A 20,217-nucleotide genomic window follows, 5' to 3' on the forward strand; every position below is an offset into this window, starting at 1 on the left:
AAAAACGCAAATGTGTGCGATTAGCAATGAAAACCATTTTGTGTTAAATAAAAAAATATGAATCAATACATATAGTAATCGGTTCCCACGCACCATGGATTTGGTCTTGGCCACGTTCCCGTCCCAGCAGCTTGCCCGTTTAATAACCTCAACTTGTCGTAAACTGCATCCGCTGAACTGCAAGTTGGAGACACCGACGTTGGAGCTTGTTGGTCTTTTTGGGCGGCTAAGTTTCTCAAAACGCGATTGATGGACGAGACCTGAATTAATGAAATTATGCGTTTTTATAGGCAACTATGATTTTTCAAAAATAGGATTACAAGTTACAGCTATTTAGAAGAAACCGTCTAAATTAAGCTGAAGACTAATTATTCTTTTTTATGATTACTACCGTTAACAATTGATATTTCTTATTAACAATTTACGCTATGAGAGTGTCATCAGCATAATTGAAACGAAACGGAGTATGACCTTAATGTCAAAATTATCGAATCGATTTTAAGTAGAATAAAATCGGCCGAGCGGTGTACTTATTAAGATTTGACTAACGAGCTGTATTGTACTCGAAATTCAAATGTTAACTAAAAAGAAAATTGATCGACGATTCAACTGCTAAGTAGGATAACAATTTATTTACAAAAGAAAAAATAGTAATAATTTCCAATCAATTTAATGTCGAAACTGGCGTCATCACAGTCGCCATTGTCTTCTCTCAGACACCGACCAATGTTTCACAGAATATTTTCACACTGCTGCAGAGACCCTATATATCATTTTTATTTTTTTTGTCTTTTGTTCCACTACCGCGAAGTAACCGCAAATTTCCGCCCGGAATATATTTCCTTCATTGCATGGCACTTGTTTTTGTGTGTGTGTGTCTTTCTTCTCTGCGTTTTCTTTAGTTTTTTATCACTCCAAAAACGTATACAGTGTCCGTTGCCTAAGTCTATACATGTATGTNTGTGTGTGTGTGCCTTTCTTCTCTGCGTTTTCTTTAGTTTTTTATCACTCCAAAAACGTATACAGTGTCCGTTGCCTAAGTCTATACATGTATGTATGATCATGCATGTGTGTGTGCATTGTAAAAGACAGCACAGGCGTCAACGAGGGCTTTACTTGATGTGTCGCAAACGAATCCATAATGCATGAGTTTTGTTCGACTGTGATCATACCACCCAGCGCCCTCACTATATTTTTACCCCGAGGGTGTCCTAATGTCGTCGTATTTCCCTGTAGCGGCCGGAAAAACTTTGGGGTTTTTCACACTTTGATTACGGATTCTACCTATTCTCCTTACACCATCTCTCCCCCTTTGCCGCACAAACAAACCTACACAAAAGCTGTTGCACGGTGTAAATGTCGAAAAGATTCCCACATTCACTTGCGAACAACGACCGAGTACAAATTACCGCCTAATATTTTTCCTTGCACTTTTTATCCGTTTGTGAAATGAAGATGCTCTTATGTAAATAAAATCCAATGCATTCGACAGTTTCAAGTCGGCACATCGAATGTTTTGGACAACATTTAGAAATAATTTTGGCAGAACTAAATTTATCTACTAATTTGAATGGCGACTCAATGAAAAAACACTCAGTCTCCCAGAGCCTGTCGTTAAGATGCATGTAACTAATGTAAAAACTTTTTGCTATACGAGCGAGTGAGATACGAAAAATAAAACTCCCAACTGGCGATGATTATTGTGCGACGGAATATATTTTTTATCGCGGGTCATTTAAATTTAACAGCAAACACTAAAATGAATGCATTAATGGGTTTCTAGAAAGTTAAAAGTAATTCGTCTTCACGACATGGATACACTTTGCTTGTTTTAAAACTTCCAAAAGTCTTTTGTTAAAACTAATACCACTAACTAAAATATAACCCTAAGTTTTGTTTCGCTTTACATAAATAAAATTTTGTACAATCACAAATAAGCTAACAAATAATATTAGCATGAAATGTTGAAGTTTTTACATTCTTCGAGCCTTTTATGGCTTTATTGAGTTAAAGTACTAATTCTAAATTTAAAAATTGTCGACGGAGAACAGTATACAGAGTGATGGGTTTATCATAATCCACTTGATTATTCGCAAAATGAATACAATATTAGAAAAACAAATTTCTTTTAGTTACATATAATTATCAGTAACTAATAATTATTTTTTTGAATCAACCATTATAACTTGGTGTTAACTATACTTTTATAAAATACATATTTAACTAGTTTGTAAAATAGAGAATAATTTAATTAAGAAAATGACTAGTCGATAACCACTTTTGGATCATTATTATTAACACTTGTAAGCAATGACTGGAGATGTGGAGTGGGTGTTGTTACTTTCATTCTCGTCCGTACTGTTCGTGTCGCTTAGATATAAAAACCAGAATAACTTCTGAAGTCCAAAAGTTGATATCGACTAGTCGTTTTCTTAATTAGATTATTTTTTATTTAGTAAGAAGCTACTTAAATATGTATGTTGGCATTTAAAAAAATTAATTTGATACTTCTTTGAGCTACTGGTTTCAAAAAAAAATAACTATCAGTTGATGTATCAAGAAATATATGTAACTAAAAGAAATCAACCATTTTTTTCCAACAATATATTTATTTTGCGAGTAATCGAGCGGTTTATGATAAACCGATCACACTGTATATATCGCGGTATTCTTTTACATAAAAAGAATCACGGATCGTTTAAATTTGTTAAATGTTGTTGACGTGGGTATGAAAGGTACCGATACAATCTAGTTAAATTCTTCAGCACATTATACTTAAAAAATAGTATTATACGTATATACACTTTCTCGAATGGAAATTAAAAACATCATGCGACAGAACTGAATGAAAAGCGAGTTTTACACAGGAGGAAAAACAATAGCCCCTCTTTTTAAACGCTAAAAAAAAGACATTATCTCTCTTCGCCATCAACGGTACAAATGCAGCAGCAGACCTACAACAATGGACAAGCTGTGGAACAAATGACTCCCGGAGTTCGTCGGCATAAAAGACATTTGTAATTGCTCTCTCCACGCATCTATGTATGTTTTCGAACAGGGATATTATTATTTCACCTTATGTACATTTTCTATTATATACCAAAACCTTATGGATTCGAGCTGGTAATGTTGGCATGCGTACGCTGGTCTGCGTGTGTGAGAATGTATAGTTGGATCACGTCGGGGTGACTCCAGGATGTAGAAATGTCAAAATATTGTTCGATTCCCACAAATCGGGGGAAACAAGCAGAGGCGCATGCGGAACAATTAAAAACGTTTATCGAGGGAAACGAATGCGTGTAAATATAATAAAATAATAATAATAATATGACCGTTAATATTTATTAAAGAAACCCAGACACGAATCAAGGGAACGAAATTCACATTAAATCGCTAAATACGTGTGAATCCGACGAAATAATGGAAATCCCAACCAGTATGGGCTGACAAGGTACAACTGGAATTTTTATGCCGATGGTCACCTAAGATATGATGCGAGCAACGAAATTTCAATTTTTACGAAAGTTACTAGCACAACTCGAGAGATTTTGATTGAAGTTCATATGATTTTTATATAGACGAAAATTCTTGGCATAGTGAACTTTGTGGATTCAGTCTATTCGTATTGATTTCGACTCGTAATTTCGAAATTTTCCCTATTGTCTACCTCTTCACTAATGCTAATAAGTCTCAAATCTAATCCGCGTCTGCGAATGAAAGGCTAATTTGATATTATACGTTTGTGTGTCTACCTATTATGTCAGGCATGAGAATGCGAGTCTGTTCACGAGGAAAAAAGGTCTCTTTCGGTTTGAGTAGGCGTAAAACGGATTGTGCCACGACGTCTGGCGACTGCTGGCGCTGTTTAAAATGTGCCCTGGGGAGGCGATGTGTAGTGGCGGCCGTGACGTTAAGGCGGCATGACTGTTTGTTTGGGGAGCCGCTGAGGCGTGGAAAATATGCGCCCGCTCGCGCATCCCAAAATTTGTATATCCCCGAGGTCGTGATCACCAAAAGCCACGTTCGCCACCCTTTCTTAACGTTTTGAGTCACTGTGTTCTAAGGGGTTGAAACCACTGCAGCGTCTAGCGTGCATTTGTGTGACAAAGGATCATAAAAATATTTCAAAATATAATCTCATTTCACAACGACCTTTGGTGCTAAGATTCCAATAGCGTGTGCTTTTCATATTTCACAAAAGTCAGAGATGTTTACATGCAAGACACAGCACGTGAATTAAAATTAAGTATTTCCGGTATAGCCATTTCTAAAATATTCGAGCATTCTCGGCAAGTGTAAAAGAACCACTAAAATTAAACTGATGATTATGCAACGAGGTTTTAAAATTAACCGAAAAATAATTTACGACCGCAAAATTAATTTAACCATCATATTCTTTTTTTTTAATATTATTTCGATGTCCATTTTAATTAATTCTCATACTGATGAAAATTTGTCAATAGCATTGACGAGTTATTTTTGAAGATACACTGTTATTTTGGGTTTATTAGTTATTTTTTATTTTTTTTTGTTTTTACAAACAACGCGTTATCTTTAATAATTACTTTTTTTCTATCAGACACCGAATCGGCGGGGTTTTGAAAAATATACGACCATCGATGGAAACGGTGACGACGAGCTGTTGACACTGATTGGGAGAGGCGCGATTCGGTGATGCGTAAGAAATCTGATTTGGGTCTCCCTTTCCCCGAGGTCACCGTCGAGGCCGTGATCACACCCGCGCGCACGTCAATTCCCTTTCGTAATAAAGTAAAAAAACACACAGATTTACAACCGTAACATTTTTTAAATAGATTTTTGTTTTCAATTGCGGTTTTACGCGCAAATGTCAATGTAATTTACAGGGATCGAAATTCATTCTTTGCTTCCTATTTGAAAACTTCTAATGCAAAAACAATTAGTCCAGTTTTACCGAAAAACAAGTTTTGTCAAAGAAATAAAAAATCTATTATCTCAAATGTTTAATATAAATGTATACACTTACGCTAGGTATATTATCGTTGGAACAGACGCCTTCTTGTAGCAACCGATCACGAATTTCCCATGCAAATATGGACGGGCATTCACGTTTATATTGAGAAATTTTTGATACTACTTCGGCGGTAGCTACTCTAGGCTTAGAACCACCAATTGCTCTAGGTCTGATAGAACCAGTCTCGTAGTACCTGGAAAGTATAGTTCAATACGATATGTTGTATAGTTTAATGTAGTATATATATATAATTAGAATAAAATTAATTTAAACAAAATTAGACTAAAATAATATTTTTTAAACAAAGTAACAAAATAATACGAAAATTGAGATGATAAAAGTATTTTGTTCCGCGTGTATTTTTTCGTGTAATTATGTAGATTATACAAGATAATATTTTGAAATTAACTTCGTAATAAAACTATTGATATGTTTGCCGAAGTAAATACTTAAGCTTCATACTGACCTTCCTAAAATTTTTGAAACACATCCATTGGAAACTTGAAGAATCCTAGATATATCACAAGGTCTAGCTCCTGAATGAGCTAATTCGACTATTTTTTGTCTAGTGGAATCTGGCAATGGTCTACCACCAACAAACACTCCTCCCAACTGATTAACACCACTGTGTCCTATGATAATAAGATACAAATTAATCAAATAATCTTTGAACACACATACACAGTAAGCTCAGCTCTACCATAGGTAATTAGTTGGCAACACTGTACATGGGTGTATTTTTATAGATTGTTATAATATATGATAAAACAGAAGTGACCGTTATGTGAATTGTTTTTAGTCACAAAAATCACAACCAAAGTTTGTCACTTCTGTAAACATTTTTTCTCATAAATTATACGTTTTAATTAAATAGAAAGGTCATTGTGTCAGTACCTAAATCTAATTCACGAGTTGCAATAATCCTATCATCATAATCAGCAGTGTTGCCAACTGAAATCAAAAATAATATAAACAATAGCAAAATTATACATTTAAAAACATTTAATGGTTAAGGATACAGTAATAGACACTCTAGTTCGAAGGGTTTATCCAACTTGTAAGTAATACAGACATTTTTAATTTACCAATCTAAAAACCATTTAATTTATTATTTTCTTTAATTAATTATCTCTAAATTTTAATTTTTATAACTGCGTATAAATTCCATACACATACATTGGATATTTCTTGTTCTCATCTCACAATGGTATAAAAATGTTGATAACTTAAAAATAGTCAAAACCTGTAACTCGCCAATATTCTACGTTTTTAAATTTTAATAACTTCTAAAATACCTGTTCAAATATTAAATCGGACATTTTCTTAATTAGATAATTTTCTATTTTATAAAATAGTTAAATATTTTGTTTAACTGTTTTCTAAGAATAATAGCATTATTTAATTGTATTTTCCATAAAATAAGAATAAGAAAATATGACTTTATTACTTAGAACGCATTTTTATTAAATATCAGGAAATTTAAAACTCATGTTGAAACTAAAATAAGTAGGCTAAATTTCTTTGCTGGAATCCTTTTTAAGCAACGAATCGAGTAAGTTAGTTGCTCTAAATTACTTGATCTTATTATTATTTTTATTCAAGAATTTATTAGGTTAATAATTGTACTTAAAATCCCCTGAAATAGCATTGTTTTTAAGCTAATTTTTTACTTTTAAACCCATTATAAGCCAAAAATAAATATTTTCGTATGCTTTAACAATATGAACAACATATTTTGTTGCGCAATTCAAGAATTTTGTATGCTTAAATGCATATGATATTGAACTTTCTAGATGAATATAAATCCTAAATCTAATTGTGACTGATGACAAATATTATTATCAGTAAACTAGTTTCGAGTTATACTGTGGATTTTCCCTTTTTGAGAGATGTTTTGGTGATCAATTTTCATTTTAGAAATTCCTAACCCGGAACATTATTTGTAAACTAAATTATTTCAATTTCAAAGAGATAATTGGTATCGTAGTTTCATTAGACAAAAAACATTACAAGTAAAGTGGCTAAAGGCGTTTAAGGGTTTGAACTGCCGGTAATCGTTCCCTCCGGACTAGAGGGTCAAACAGATCATTACGCAGGCGGTCACTGTGGTTTACATGTGTCTTCAAACCCGATGATCGCTAATGGGGAGAAACGTTTGACCGGAGGCCAACCCGCTTTAACGTGGCTTTTTTCCCATGTCGTATGCCTTGTACATCCGGTTGTCCGGTGCCCGCCTTGTTGGAAACACCCTGCGTTTTATTAATAACAACAATACAACGCCCATGATAAAAAACGGTAGCCGATGACATCCATTACTACGGTGACGTTGATTACACAAAACTGCGCGCAAATAATACACGACCAGTCACGTTTGCTGTGCGTCGTCCTTTGAGAGCGAGTGTTTTTCATGCAATGNGAGAAAGAGAGCGAGTGTTTTTCATGCAATGACACCACGTTATTGTGCTGTTATAAACGAAGGGATGGAGAATTCATCGTTGAGATAAGCTTCGTACAATGTTGCAATGATTATGGTAATCAACGTCAAATAAATATTCATCCGTGACTTTATGATAATACTCCGAGATAATTACATGCAAATGTCATTCAAGAACGAGTTTGCAACGTGTTCTCAATAATATTACGTACGTTATTTTTATGCGCGACTAATTATAAAATCATTTCAATAAACCTCAGCGGTCTCAAGTACACGACAGATATGTGCGTGCCGAGAACCCGACGTCAGCCGTGAATATCTTCGGACGATTACGACAACAAACGGCGATAAACGTTTTTTGAGACCGCGTCTAGTGCCGGCAAACCACTCGAGTCGGCTGTATTGGGCGGGGGCGGACTCGTTTCGAGCCTCTCGACAGCAGTAAACAACGGAAGAACGGGGCCCACCGCCGGGGGATAACACCGTTAAACCGACCCCGAGGGAATTGTAACGCTATATTATTACCCTCGATCGTTCACTTACGTGCAGTAGGTGTGCCGCCGCCGTACACAATAAGGCGGCGGTATTGATAGAGCAAACAACGGTTTGAACAGGTGCGTTTTTCTCGTACGCGTCTCCTTTGTCGGCCTTTGCAAAAACTTCTTTTTCAATTGCCATAAATTCGATTTCCAGAAACGGCAGCGGTAATTGCGGCGGGTCAATCCTTTCGACGGTTGTTCCGCCCAGGTGTTGGTGTGTCGATTAACACAACACTGTAGACGCAGCGGCAGGTCACACAATTACACGTTCCATTTGATATCAACAAACAAAACGGTTAGCAAGTCCATTTCCAGAGAAATCTAACCACCCGAAATTTGTCCGTTTCACATTCGATTCGAACTCGACGATTTTCGGAACGTTTACGCGATACACTCTTTAAAATTCTCCTTTAATTTTATGGAATTTCTTGAAACGCGATCATTTCATGTGTTCCGTCAAAGATTGCCAATTAAAAATCGACCGTAGTCGTGTGTTACCAGTACAACTCGTGTTTTTTAAACCGGCCAATGAAATTATACTATGCGAGTAGGTATTGCGTTAGGTAATAACTCTATTGATACACATTATTTGAATAAGCCGTTGGTCCAAATCGACCGATCGGAGTATTCTTCCACAGACATCATTGTAGATGACGTGTGGGGGACCTACACAGAATACCTGTCAAAACACGGTTCAAACAATAATTACAAGCGAGATACGTTATGTAAAATGGCGGCTTACACAGTTCTTAAAAAAAAAACCGGACAACAAAACCCTACAGGATTATACGCGGATTACAAATTTGTTAACACAATTCATCGCCGCCGCCGGTTCAGTAAATAATACACACACAAAAACATCCATTCACCGGACGGTTTTTATTATTATATTATTATTATTGCACGCCTTACAAGCTCTATATAAAAATATATTATAACCTTTGTCCGGCATTAGGTCCGCGCACATTATTATTATTATGTATATTTTCTCTTCTGGTACATTATATATTTTTTCTCTTTTTGGAATTCGCGCGCGGACAACAGCCCAACAATTCGCATATTACATTGTAAGTCTCCGCATTGTATTTCCACGTGTAACATATTTCTATGGGCCTCCGATTTTAGTGTATACTCGATAGTTGCAGTTTCACATATAATTGGCGTTCCAATGTAAAACGTCATAACCCAATATCGTGGGATTATATACACCAGCAGTGTGCTGCTGGACGACAATCGTTCTTTTATGTATCGCAACAGACATGACAATTAAAAACTTCATAGACATACTCGTGTGGCCGCTGTAAACGTGTCTGATAAATTTCATCTTTTAAAAATTTTACTTCAAAAACATACGCACACAATATTTTTGTACAGATATTCAATACGAAATACATCATTACATAAATTATATTGTTAAAAAATTCTTGGCTCCGATCGAGTAAACATGTGGTGAGCAGAAGAAAAGCAGCACTTGGAGCTTTTCCGCCCGACCACTTTTCTTTTCCCGACTCTTCCGCCATTTACGCATTTTTCCAATCCCCTCTTCCCCCGCTCTACCGCCCATTTCTTACAGCCCTTGGCGTTCTGATATTTCCAGGACCTCTTATATGTCATACCCGCACCTCGTTTCCCCGTTCATGGGGATTTTCGGGGTGACAAGACACCCGCCGCACGGCAGTTGTGGTACCAAGTGAAGGCAAGAGAGGGAGCAGTTAATTCTGCGTGTCATTTGCACGCCACGCGCAATATCTTAAAGGGGAAACCCCTCCTGTTGTTGCTGCTGCGGTCTCCACTCTCTATAGTATAGATATATACATACATTCGACTCAACATCAACTGTATTTCTGGAAGAAGCGCAAAAGAACAAACTCCTCCCCGAGTAAAAATTATTTTACAATTCGCAATCACTCCCGTGTTTTTTTAATAGGGTATAGTATGGTATAGTTTTATATGAGGTTAAAAATTGTTAAATAAAATAAAATCGAAATAATTCGTGTAATTGTTTAATCTTATTAAAGAAATGAGAGGGTTAAGTAAGAATTCGATTATGATGAAAATAAAACTTCTATTAACTGACATAATAATGCATAGACCACAATGTTTCAATAGCTAATAAAAGGGACCGAATTTTGTAGCGATCATTGAATTTGCTCCTAATAACGTTTTCCATTAAGTGGTTATCAAAATATAAAGTTGAAAAAAGTATGTATAGTCATTAATATATTTAACAACCAGTGCCTTATGTTTATAACAATGTTATAAGACTTGATGACAAAATTATTTTCTTTGTTTATTCGTTTTCATTTAGTTTTCTTATAAAATAAACATATTTTTAAAACATAATTAAATAGACAATCAGTTGTTAAACGGTCGATGGCGAAAATAACTTTGGTTTACTTTCAATTGTTATTATATTTTAATGTACTCACAGTAAAGTTTAGTAAGCATTTAAACTTTATCATAAATAATTTAAACTGTTATATTTGATAAATTCACAACAGGGACATAATATAGAAATGTTGTTTTACTCAAATTTTCAAAAAAATGGTACACAAATTAAAATTATAACGAATAAAATATATTTATTAATTATTATGCCATTTTATAGTATCAAAATTTAATTATTTATAGAATTTTAAGTAATTACTTAGTGTTGTTCAAAAATCATTTATTAGTAAAGTTAAGGCAACCATAAGGGGTCATGTGAAAAACACATATCTTCTGGTGTTATAATACGTTACTCGTATCCGCACCAGAAATTAATAAGAGTTATGATATGAATATTTAGTTGTGCAAATACTAAATAATTGCGTTAAATGATATTAAAAAGTATGATATTGGTATACTGAAAATTTGGAAAANCGTTAAATGATATTAAAAAGTATGATATTGGTATACTGAAAATTTGGAAAATGTAGATACGCTGCAGTTTGTATTGTATACAATAACAATATTTTCATTTCAATAAAAACTATTTTTGTTTACATTAAATTTAAACTAACACAATCTACTAAAAATCTAGAATTTGTCACATGACCAAGAAATTCCCCTTTGTTTTAGAAGTCATTATTAGATTTGTAAAAAAAACAATTCTTTTTATAAAGAATGTATTGTAAGTGTTATCGTAAAATGTTTTATATAATTGTCAAACAAATATTAAAAAAAAGTTTCACTTAAATCAGAAAGACATAACATTTTTGATGTCAATAAAACAAAATTATATTATTAAAACGGACATTGTGTATTTTGTAAATTATTTAGCAACGTCTTTTTGAATGAAAAATAATTCGATTGAACTGAATTCGTTTGTATAATTCCTTTTAATCTTATTTGCAACTCGTTATGAAACTCGATATTACATTTTTAGAGAACTCGCCGTTGTTAATTTACAAATCAAAAAAGGATGCTAGTATTATTAACGGTAACACAACCTTCAAAATTAATTTATCATTCAATAAACGATTTTTTTTTCCCCACAAATAAGTAAACAATTTTTAATTAAAATATTTTGAAAAATACATTGTGTTATTAGTATTACACATTAGACGTTAGCGAGTAGCGTTTGTGCAGATACAATTGCTCGACAGTGTGCACTGCACATAAAGAAATACTTCACGGCGCGCGTGCAACAGACAGAGTCGCCCTCAAGAGGTAATTGCCGATTTGACGGTCGAGTGGTGATGTACAGTCGAGTATGATTGTGCACACACCTCATAGGTATGTATTTTACGGAGTTTTTTTTTTTGTCGCTTAGTGAATGAACGGAATATCTCTGTAATATTGATAACATAATGGCGAGTTGCTTTTTATATGACAATCAACGGCGTTGACAGGTGTGTGAGAAGAAGAACAAGAAGAACAAGACGTCGAAGAAGCCGCAGCTGTGCATTTGTGCGTCGACGGAAAAGGGACCGCGCTCAGCGTGTGAGCTCGTTAAATTAGCGTCGCCGTTTGGGAAACGATATATTATTATTTGCCACGTCCCATTGAGTGTAAGGCGACTGCCGCCGTTTTTCGGTCACACCAGCGGCGTCCCCATCAATTTTTTTTTTTTTTTGCCTACAAGCGTCGTGTGCATCGCCAACCCTTTTGCTACTCGTTTCCAATGTTTTTTTGCGCTGCCGCCGAAGATCCGTACGGATTAATCGACGACTTCCCACTGTTTATCGCGCTGATCAGAATGTCATTGTTCGCCGTGTACAAAAAAGAAAAAAAAGAAAACTACAAAAAACACTGCAAGTTCTCTCGTGCAGCTCCGCACGAGGGACACAAACGTACGAGCAGACGGCGCGCCAATATTAATTAAACATCAACGAGTTTCTGTCGAGCGACAGTGGAATCTCATTACGGTCGACCGTTCGGAATGAATAAAAAATAATTGTGAAAAATCGCGTAACGCCGTGCAACGAGGACGACAGTCGACGGACGCGTACCGCCGCCGCGCAACCAAAAGCTTTGAAACGTCCACGAACGTTGTTTTTTCTATTATCGGTGTCGTATAACGCGCACGTTGTGTTTTCCGTGCGTTACGTGCATGGCGGCGGCAAAACCACTACGGGCACAAAAAAACAGACGAGCCGGTGCATGACACGAGGTATGAAACCCAATACGTTTGACGTTGTTTTTGTTGTTATTATTAAAATCGACCGAGTACGCGTAGACGATAAAACGACATTTTCCATTATACGCGCGCTTAGTGTACGTTCTCTTTCTGCCCGTTTTCCTTTTAATTATCCACGGCGAGCTGGTTCCTATACACTTATTTTTCCATCCATGAGTGAACCAGTCACACGGAATCATGTCTCCGACCGACACACACACACGCGCGCGCGCGCCCGAGAGCACTGCGCGCGAGAAACACTACACTTGCCCCTTTTTTTATTGCACCGCCGCCGGCGCACAACTCGTCGGAGGAGTCGGTTTATTATTTGTTTTACATCGCGTTGGACGCATTCTGTTCAGACACCGTAGTGTGGCCGTCTCCTCCTATCGCGGCCTGTATACGTTTCGGATCGAATAACCTACACGCGGTGCTGCCGCCGCCGTCGCTGCGGTTTGCTGAAAACACAACCGCGTAAACTTCAAGCGGACAGCGACGTCTACGGTTAACATTAACGTTTCTACTGCGTGCAAATCGCTCAATTATATAATCGACTTACCCTTATGAGCGAGATCGTCGTGGTGATTCGGCGGCCAGCCCGACCCTGTACCGATCCCGTGGTGAGCGGCCAAAGACTGATGGTGGTGGTGGTGATGGTGATGGTGATGATGAGGCAACAGGCCGGCTTGTTCGGTTCTACTTATGCCTTGTAACATACTCGGACGAGAGATCTAAAACACATTAAAGTCGGGTTAATGTCGAGTACACTTCGAGACAATCGATTAACGCCATTAGAATATTTTGCACGGACATTTCAAACAATTATTTAACAGTCTCATTTTTCGGTTTCTCTTTTTTGTAATGGCAGAAGACGAACCGCGGTGTGTTACACCTTTATCCCTACGGTTGTTTATCCCCGTGAAAAAATCGTGTTTGGTGCAACGACGTGCTTGTCATGGTGGTCGAGTGCGTTTAAAACATCACTTGGGGTCCCGGAGATCGGTCGTCGCATTCGCCGCTTGCACACACACACAAANTCGGTCGTCGCATTCGCCGCTTGCACACACACACAAAATCTCTCTCCGGGTAATTTGCTCCGGTAGCTCACTCGACGTCATATTTCCTACGAGCCGCGTTAATATCATAATTCGACCACTTGATGGCGACCCCTCGAGAAACTCTCTCGCAAGTGTAAAAAACACGCAATAACAGCGTACCACATCATTATTAGTACTGCAAATAGTATGCGCCGTACACAAAAGGAGCGCGTCTCGAATTTCTCACATTTCAATGTGTATGACATTATAATAATACGGTCGGCGGCACTCGAAATGCAAACTGGGTAGTGTTTTGCTCGGTCTGTCTCATTCGCTTTCGCTGTTAAGCTAAACCCAACGAGGGCTATTAATGAAATAATAATAAAACACACCCCCGCCGCATAAAACTGATACAGGCGCATCGAGTGCGCTGCACAAACCCGACTGATTTTTAATTGACTACCCTCCGAGTGTACTACGCTACCGCATTTATCTGCACCTTATTCTTTTCGTTTAAATCTTTTGTTTCATTGGGTTATTTTTTTATCTCGTGTAATTGAGCGACGGGCGGAAAATGCACACAAAGACACACGCATTGATACATTTTTATACGCTCGTTTATTCACATCTTTACACAACATTCATGTGTCGATTGAATAAAACAAATGTGCCATTTCGCGCCATTCGAGTGTTAATAAAATATACCAGAGATTTAAATAAAGTTAAAACTTTGTTTATAATTGACCTTTCAGGTTGTGGCGTTATGTAAAATTATAAACTTATTTATATTTACATTTAAACGTGTAATACGAATATTAATATATATTAATTTCGAATGATGGCCTGAAAAATATTTTATTTAAATATGTAAAAATGTGCAACCCTTTTGTAAATTAAAAACAAAACGCGTTTTAAAATCTTTGTCGATTTTTATCCATTTGCTTTAGATAACATTGGCACGACATTAAAATTTATAAAATTTATAAAATTAATAAATTGTTTGTATTAATTTCTACAAAATTGCACCAAAAAAACACTCATAAACCTAAGAATGTATCGATGATCAATTTCTAGTTTCAAATAATATAAAAATTGTTTAAAATTATTGTTTTATCGTTAAACAATGTGAAAAAATATACCTCTTGGTGAAACGCCAAATTGATCGGTGGCACATATGGTAAAATATTTGAAAAATAATTGTTAGATCGTTTCATACATAATGAACAGGTAAGATAAAAGCTTATAGGTTATAAAGCTGCACTGAGAAAATTTATGAATTACAAATGTTTTGATGAAAACATAATACTTGTGAAATAATTATTTTCATTAGTTAGCATCAGAGAAATATTTTGCTTAAAGAAACTTTGGCGTAAATACAGAAAAATACACGAGGAAATATATGCGCAATTATTTTATCGTAGTTTTATTTTTCATGACTAGTAAACCTAAAATATAATTTAAAGCTTTCACAATAAATATCATAACACTTATTTGTTTTACATGATTATGTAAAAAATGTTACAATTTTCACATATCCCGAGAGATTAGTCTGTTTAACTCTCACTCTTCTAGTTGAGTCTATGCTTTCACCAGTTCCAGTGCAAATAGCTATGTTTATTAAAATCTCATTAAAAATCACCGAAAAAGTTCAATGTATCTGATGGAGTGTTTTAATTTAAGTTTATTTAATTTTCTGTTCGCTTTCTATTGTAAACATGATATATCTCAGAGTATTCATGCCCTTCCGCCGTTTAGGTTATGAAGTGCATAATTTCTAATAATATTACAATGGCGAGAGAATAATATTCTATTTTTATATATTACATTAAAAAATCTCGAAGAAAATAATACATCTTGTACTACAGATGATTTATGTATTGCGATGATTGTTAAATGAATATAATGAATAATAGACGATAAATACTAAATAGTTGGACCAACCGAAATTATGGTTTATATAGTGACAACTTAATTATATAGTTGGAAGTAGAACTATCTTATACAGTTGAACCAAAAGTAAATTTATTTAGTAATTCCAACTGATATTATAGTTCGACCAACTATACAAGATAGTTGTTCCAACTATATAATTATGATGTCACTATAATAACCATAGCTATAAAATACTTTTGTCGTGATCGCATTAAAAACCTTAAAACACCACATCGTCGAAAGAACTTTTAGTAAAAAACAAACATCGAGAGAGAACTTCACCGGTCATTTACGACCAATACTGTTTATGAAGTATAATGATATCTTAACAAGTACTCACTGGTTGATCTTAAAATCCTCAAAATGTTGAATAATAATCCAATAACGCGGCAGCACACTAAATCAAAGTAACTTTGACCAACATGAAATTATTGGAAAGTTGAAATAATTTCTAATGAAAACGAATTTTTAAATCACTTAGCTAAAAATGGTATCAAGTACACCAAGACGAATCACGAATAGCATACACGAGCAAACAATCGTTGTTTGATAACAGCGCCGAGATTCGATGAAGTGTAAGCGGGTTTTGCGTTAATGTGTGTTAATGTGTTGTGTAGTCATATAAGTGTTGCAGCTACAGCAGCATCACCGCGTGTACTTCGAGTGACCGCGCGGTTCAGTAACGTGTGCCATCGCGTCCGAACGGTACCGCTGCCGTACCGCCCGGTTCCGGTGCCGGTGGAAGGGATGGGGTGAGTGGGTTGGGTCGGAGTGCCGCCTATGCTCCAATGGCGTGCCAGCACATAGATCGATATAGAACGCGATGCTCATTCGTCCGGAAGATATGCCCCATCCGCCAGGCGCGACTCGTCCGTCCCACCGCTGCCGCCTAGGCCCCCGCATTATAATAATAATTTTTAACTCTGCTACCAATGCCCCTCTCTCATGTCCTCCCGCCATGGCTATAAACTACCACCGAACTTAAACACGCACATACACAACAGCCTCTTTCCCGTTCTGCGAGACGGCACAACGTCCGTTTGTTTGTATTCCAGTGTTTAACTGGTATTTTTTTATAATGCCTCTTCTTTCCGTCTCATCACTCTTTCCTAAAGCATTAAGCACGCCTACGATGTAGGTAAACAATATTGTCACGCTCTTGCCGCCTTTATGAAGAACTATTTACCCCTAGTGGTTGTTTACTCATAATAACTTTGTTAAACGCTTAAAAATTATGAGAGTATATAGCGTGTGCATTATCTCGGAATTTTTTTTTTTTTTACAATACTGCGGTATTTGTTAGATAAAATAAAACGAAACCTCCGTTATAATATAAATTCTCTTGTAAAGATGATATGCATCAATATTATTACCAAAGTAATAACAGAGTAACGCGGTAAAATCAGTTTTAGGATATGACTATTGTGGATGGTAACTGGTATTAAATTGTGAATTTTAAGAAGAAACTTATTAAATTTTAAAATTTGAGTAAAAAATGTAAAAAAAAAAAAACCAAATTTGAATTCAAATTTTAGTTCCAACTAAATTATGAGAAAAATTTTATAGGACTTCTAAACTATTTTATTAAACATTGATTTTTCGATTATTCAATTATAAGAGAATTAGTTGAATGAAAAAAAATTATGTATAACACGATAAATAAAAGAGTGAAATCTGGTAGGAGATTTGTTAAAGATAAAAAATCATTGTTAATTAGGCATAAAAGAATATTAATGAAAATAAATTCAATTTTATACTCTAAGTATATTAATTGTATATTCTAGCTAATTGTTTGCAAACAAATAATAGTAATTAAAGGGTTAATACACATGGACGAGTAAGATGAAATTTAGTATTAGTAACACGAACAGATTTTAGCGAGGAACTGGAAATTATTCAGCTGCATAAAAGTTTTTTAGACTAAGTTGATCATTTAAAAGCTGATAGATGTAACGTTTTAATGTAATTTCTACCACAAAGTATTATAACTAAATTAGTTTATTACGAGTAATATAAACGACAAAATGGTGTAAAAACTAGTAGTTTAAGATTATTTGATACAGTGCGATCACATAGATGGTACTAAAATGTGTTTTTGGTCATTATGAAGTCCAACAGAAAACTATTATACACGTATACTACAAAAAGTATTACGTAAGAGAATAAAGGAAAGTACCCTATAAAAAACTATCTAGAACGTTTTCGAATTTTCCATACAGTTATTCTATATTTAATATATTTAACTAGAGTAATATGATATCTACATAATATAAATGTTTTTCTAGTAAAATTAATTTGTTAAATAGTCTAAAAAAAGCAACATTCAGAGATCTGTTTATAAGAAACTCGATTATATTTGTAATTATCGTAACTTACCCATCAATAACAAATAATTGCTAATTATTTAAGTAGTCAATAAATATAATAGATTTTGGTAATATTATTTAAGTACCATTAATTCCAGAGCACTTACTTATTACCGAATAAAACTATGGAATAAAAAGGAAAAATTATAAAATGTGATGGAATCTGTAAGTTGACTGATAACAGAACATTTCATAGATATAAACTCAACAGATGTAACCTGGTTTTGATCCTTATCAAAATGCGACAACCAAGGTATGAGGGTAATTTAATTATGGTGTTTATCAAAAAGTCAGTAAATCTATGGTAATTTAAATTAATGGAACGTTTCTGCGGATATAATTTCATTATTTATCCAATATTAATGTAATAAAAACTTCTGTCGAAGATACTATTTTAATGTTTTGTTTCGCAAAGTTTGGTCATTGTTATTAAAAAACTTAAATAATATCAAAATGTTTTGAAAGTCTTATAAATTAATTTAAAATAAATAAATTAATTAAAAGCTATTACTCATAATTGTTATTATTATTTTTAAACGTTCGTATTGAAACGGAGTAATGCTTTAAATCATCAATAAGTATATTTAACAAGAAATAAAGTATCCAGTTAAGGCAAGTGATATAAATTGATGAAAATATGTTTAAATCAAAGATTCTATACTTTCGGTGTCTTGTATCGTTGTTGTTCACTTTAACGAGTTATTGTTATCACATATAATATAGTTCAACGATGTGTCCGACGCGGTCTTTTCGTGTGCCGGTCCCTCGTACACGTTCTCATGTAACGCTAACACAACAATCGCACAAAATACCATCGAAACACGATGAGCTGCACATTGTGCCGCGTTCAAAGTCGCGAAATCGAATATATTATTATATTGTTAGCCAGTACTCGACTGTCATCGTAAATACCCACTGCGGGTCGCAGCTGATATTGTGATACTTTGCCACGGGGCGGTGGCGTTTATCGTTTATCATAAACGCCACTGTTCCATGTTACCGTCACCGCCATTCATTTATATTGCGGACGCATGTGCGCTATGCACACCGCCAACAGGACATCTGTTTTCCAAGGGCAATAGTCGACTTCGCCGTAGCAATACATTATCGCAGGTTATTACTCAAAATACACGGCTGTGCTGGGCAGAAGACATGTGCATAAGAACTACACGCAATAATAATGTAAATAATAATTCGTCTTTGGAAAAAAACGTTTCTTTTCGTTGTAGACTGGGGTGAGACCTTCTTGACTCTTGGCACTGCCACCGAATGAACGACAGAGAGAGCACAATATATAGAGCCGANGAACGACAGAGAGCACAATATATGGAGCCGGCCGGCACACTACTACACCTATGTGCGTTTCTAGTGATGTCAACGACAATGGAACCCTCGATCACGACTGGTACTCGTCGCGTAATAAGAAGCGAAAAAAATAACACACAAGTCTTTTCAACACTAGTGCCGGACGAATTCGAGTTTATGTGTGCGCTCATTGTCATACGTCAATAATGTTTTACAGATACCTCACCTATTGTTGTGCCGCTATTTCTCTTGGCAATACTCAAGTTGCCCCTCCTTTTTATTCCCAAAACGGAATAGGTGTGTTTCTTCCATGTGCGTTCCGCCTCGCATTGTTGGCACTTAAGTGTGCACCGCCGAGTGGTGTATTGTTTTGTTTTTTGGGCAATGTCAAACGGCAGTTTAAACATGATAGACCGTTATTACATACACTCATGTGCGTTCTGCAGGCCTCTACAGAACGTGCTATTATAATACACTATTTTATTGTCTGAAAGCGTTGCACAAGCGCCCGGCATAACAATTACCCCGAGGTACATGTGATTAATTAAACGATTATACCCGTGACGTTCTAAAGTCATACTCGATATAATGAAAATGAACAAGTTTGTTAATAACACACAAAACGACTCGTTCGCCGTTAATACTTGTATTTGCCGATCAACAACTTACCAATTATCGATTGCTTTAGATAAATTGTTTATTATTCGAGTTAGTATTGTTAAGTTTAAGTATATTGGGATTCGATTTCCACTTAGAACCTCAGCGTTTGTTAACGACACTTTGTTTTTAAATTACTTATTTTAGTATGCCAATATAACGGTTTTGTTGATTTTTGAAACCTTTCCGACCTCCTCAACTTGTTTTATTCAATTTACTATTTTCTGATGATTTCCATAATTCTTTTCGGAATTCGTAAAGATTTTGTGTAATTTGAGAACTTCGATAATATTAAATAACACCGATGACAATGGTTTATAATGTGTGTGAGATCGAAACAGAATACTGTGATTA

The 20,217-nt window shown here is 35.3% G+C and overlaps 1 protein-coding gene across 5 annotated transcripts in view; it reads right to left on the reverse strand.

Annotated features, from left to right (window-relative positions):
• LOC126901954 (paired box protein Pax-6-like) overlaps nt 1-16,214 on the reverse strand; it is a 26,678-nt gene extending 10,464 nt beyond the window's left edge. For 2 of the 5 annotated variants that reach the window (XM_050678919.1, XM_050678917.1), the window contains exons 1-5: nt 15,876-16,214; nt 13,126-13,297; nt 5,888-5,944; nt 5,460-5,625; nt 5,006-5,186 (exon numbers count right to left, since the gene is read on the reverse strand). In XM_050678919.1, the coding sequence (XP_050534876.1) occupies nt 5,006-5,186; nt 5,460-5,625; nt 5,888-5,944; nt 13,126-13,282 (561 nt within the window). In that variant the 5' untranslated portion in view covers nt 13,283-13,297; nt 15,876-16,214. Of the gene's footprint in view, nt 1-69; nt 261-5,005; nt 5,187-5,459; nt 5,626-5,887; nt 5,945-13,125; nt 13,298-15,875 lie in introns of all 5 variants that reach the window. The other 3 variants (XM_050678918.1, XM_050678916.1, XM_050678920.1) reach the window with 3 other exon arrangements.
• Nucleotides 16,215-20,217: the final 4,003 nt, after the last annotated feature.

Source organism: Daktulosphaira vitifoliae, unplaced genomic scaffold, assembly GCF_025091365.1.
Source record: "Daktulosphaira vitifoliae isolate Bord-2020 unplaced genomic scaffold, ASM2509136v1 Scaffold_3, whole genome shotgun sequence".
NCBI lineage: Eukaryota > Metazoa > Arthropoda > Insecta > Hemiptera > Phylloxeridae > Daktulosphaira > Daktulosphaira vitifoliae.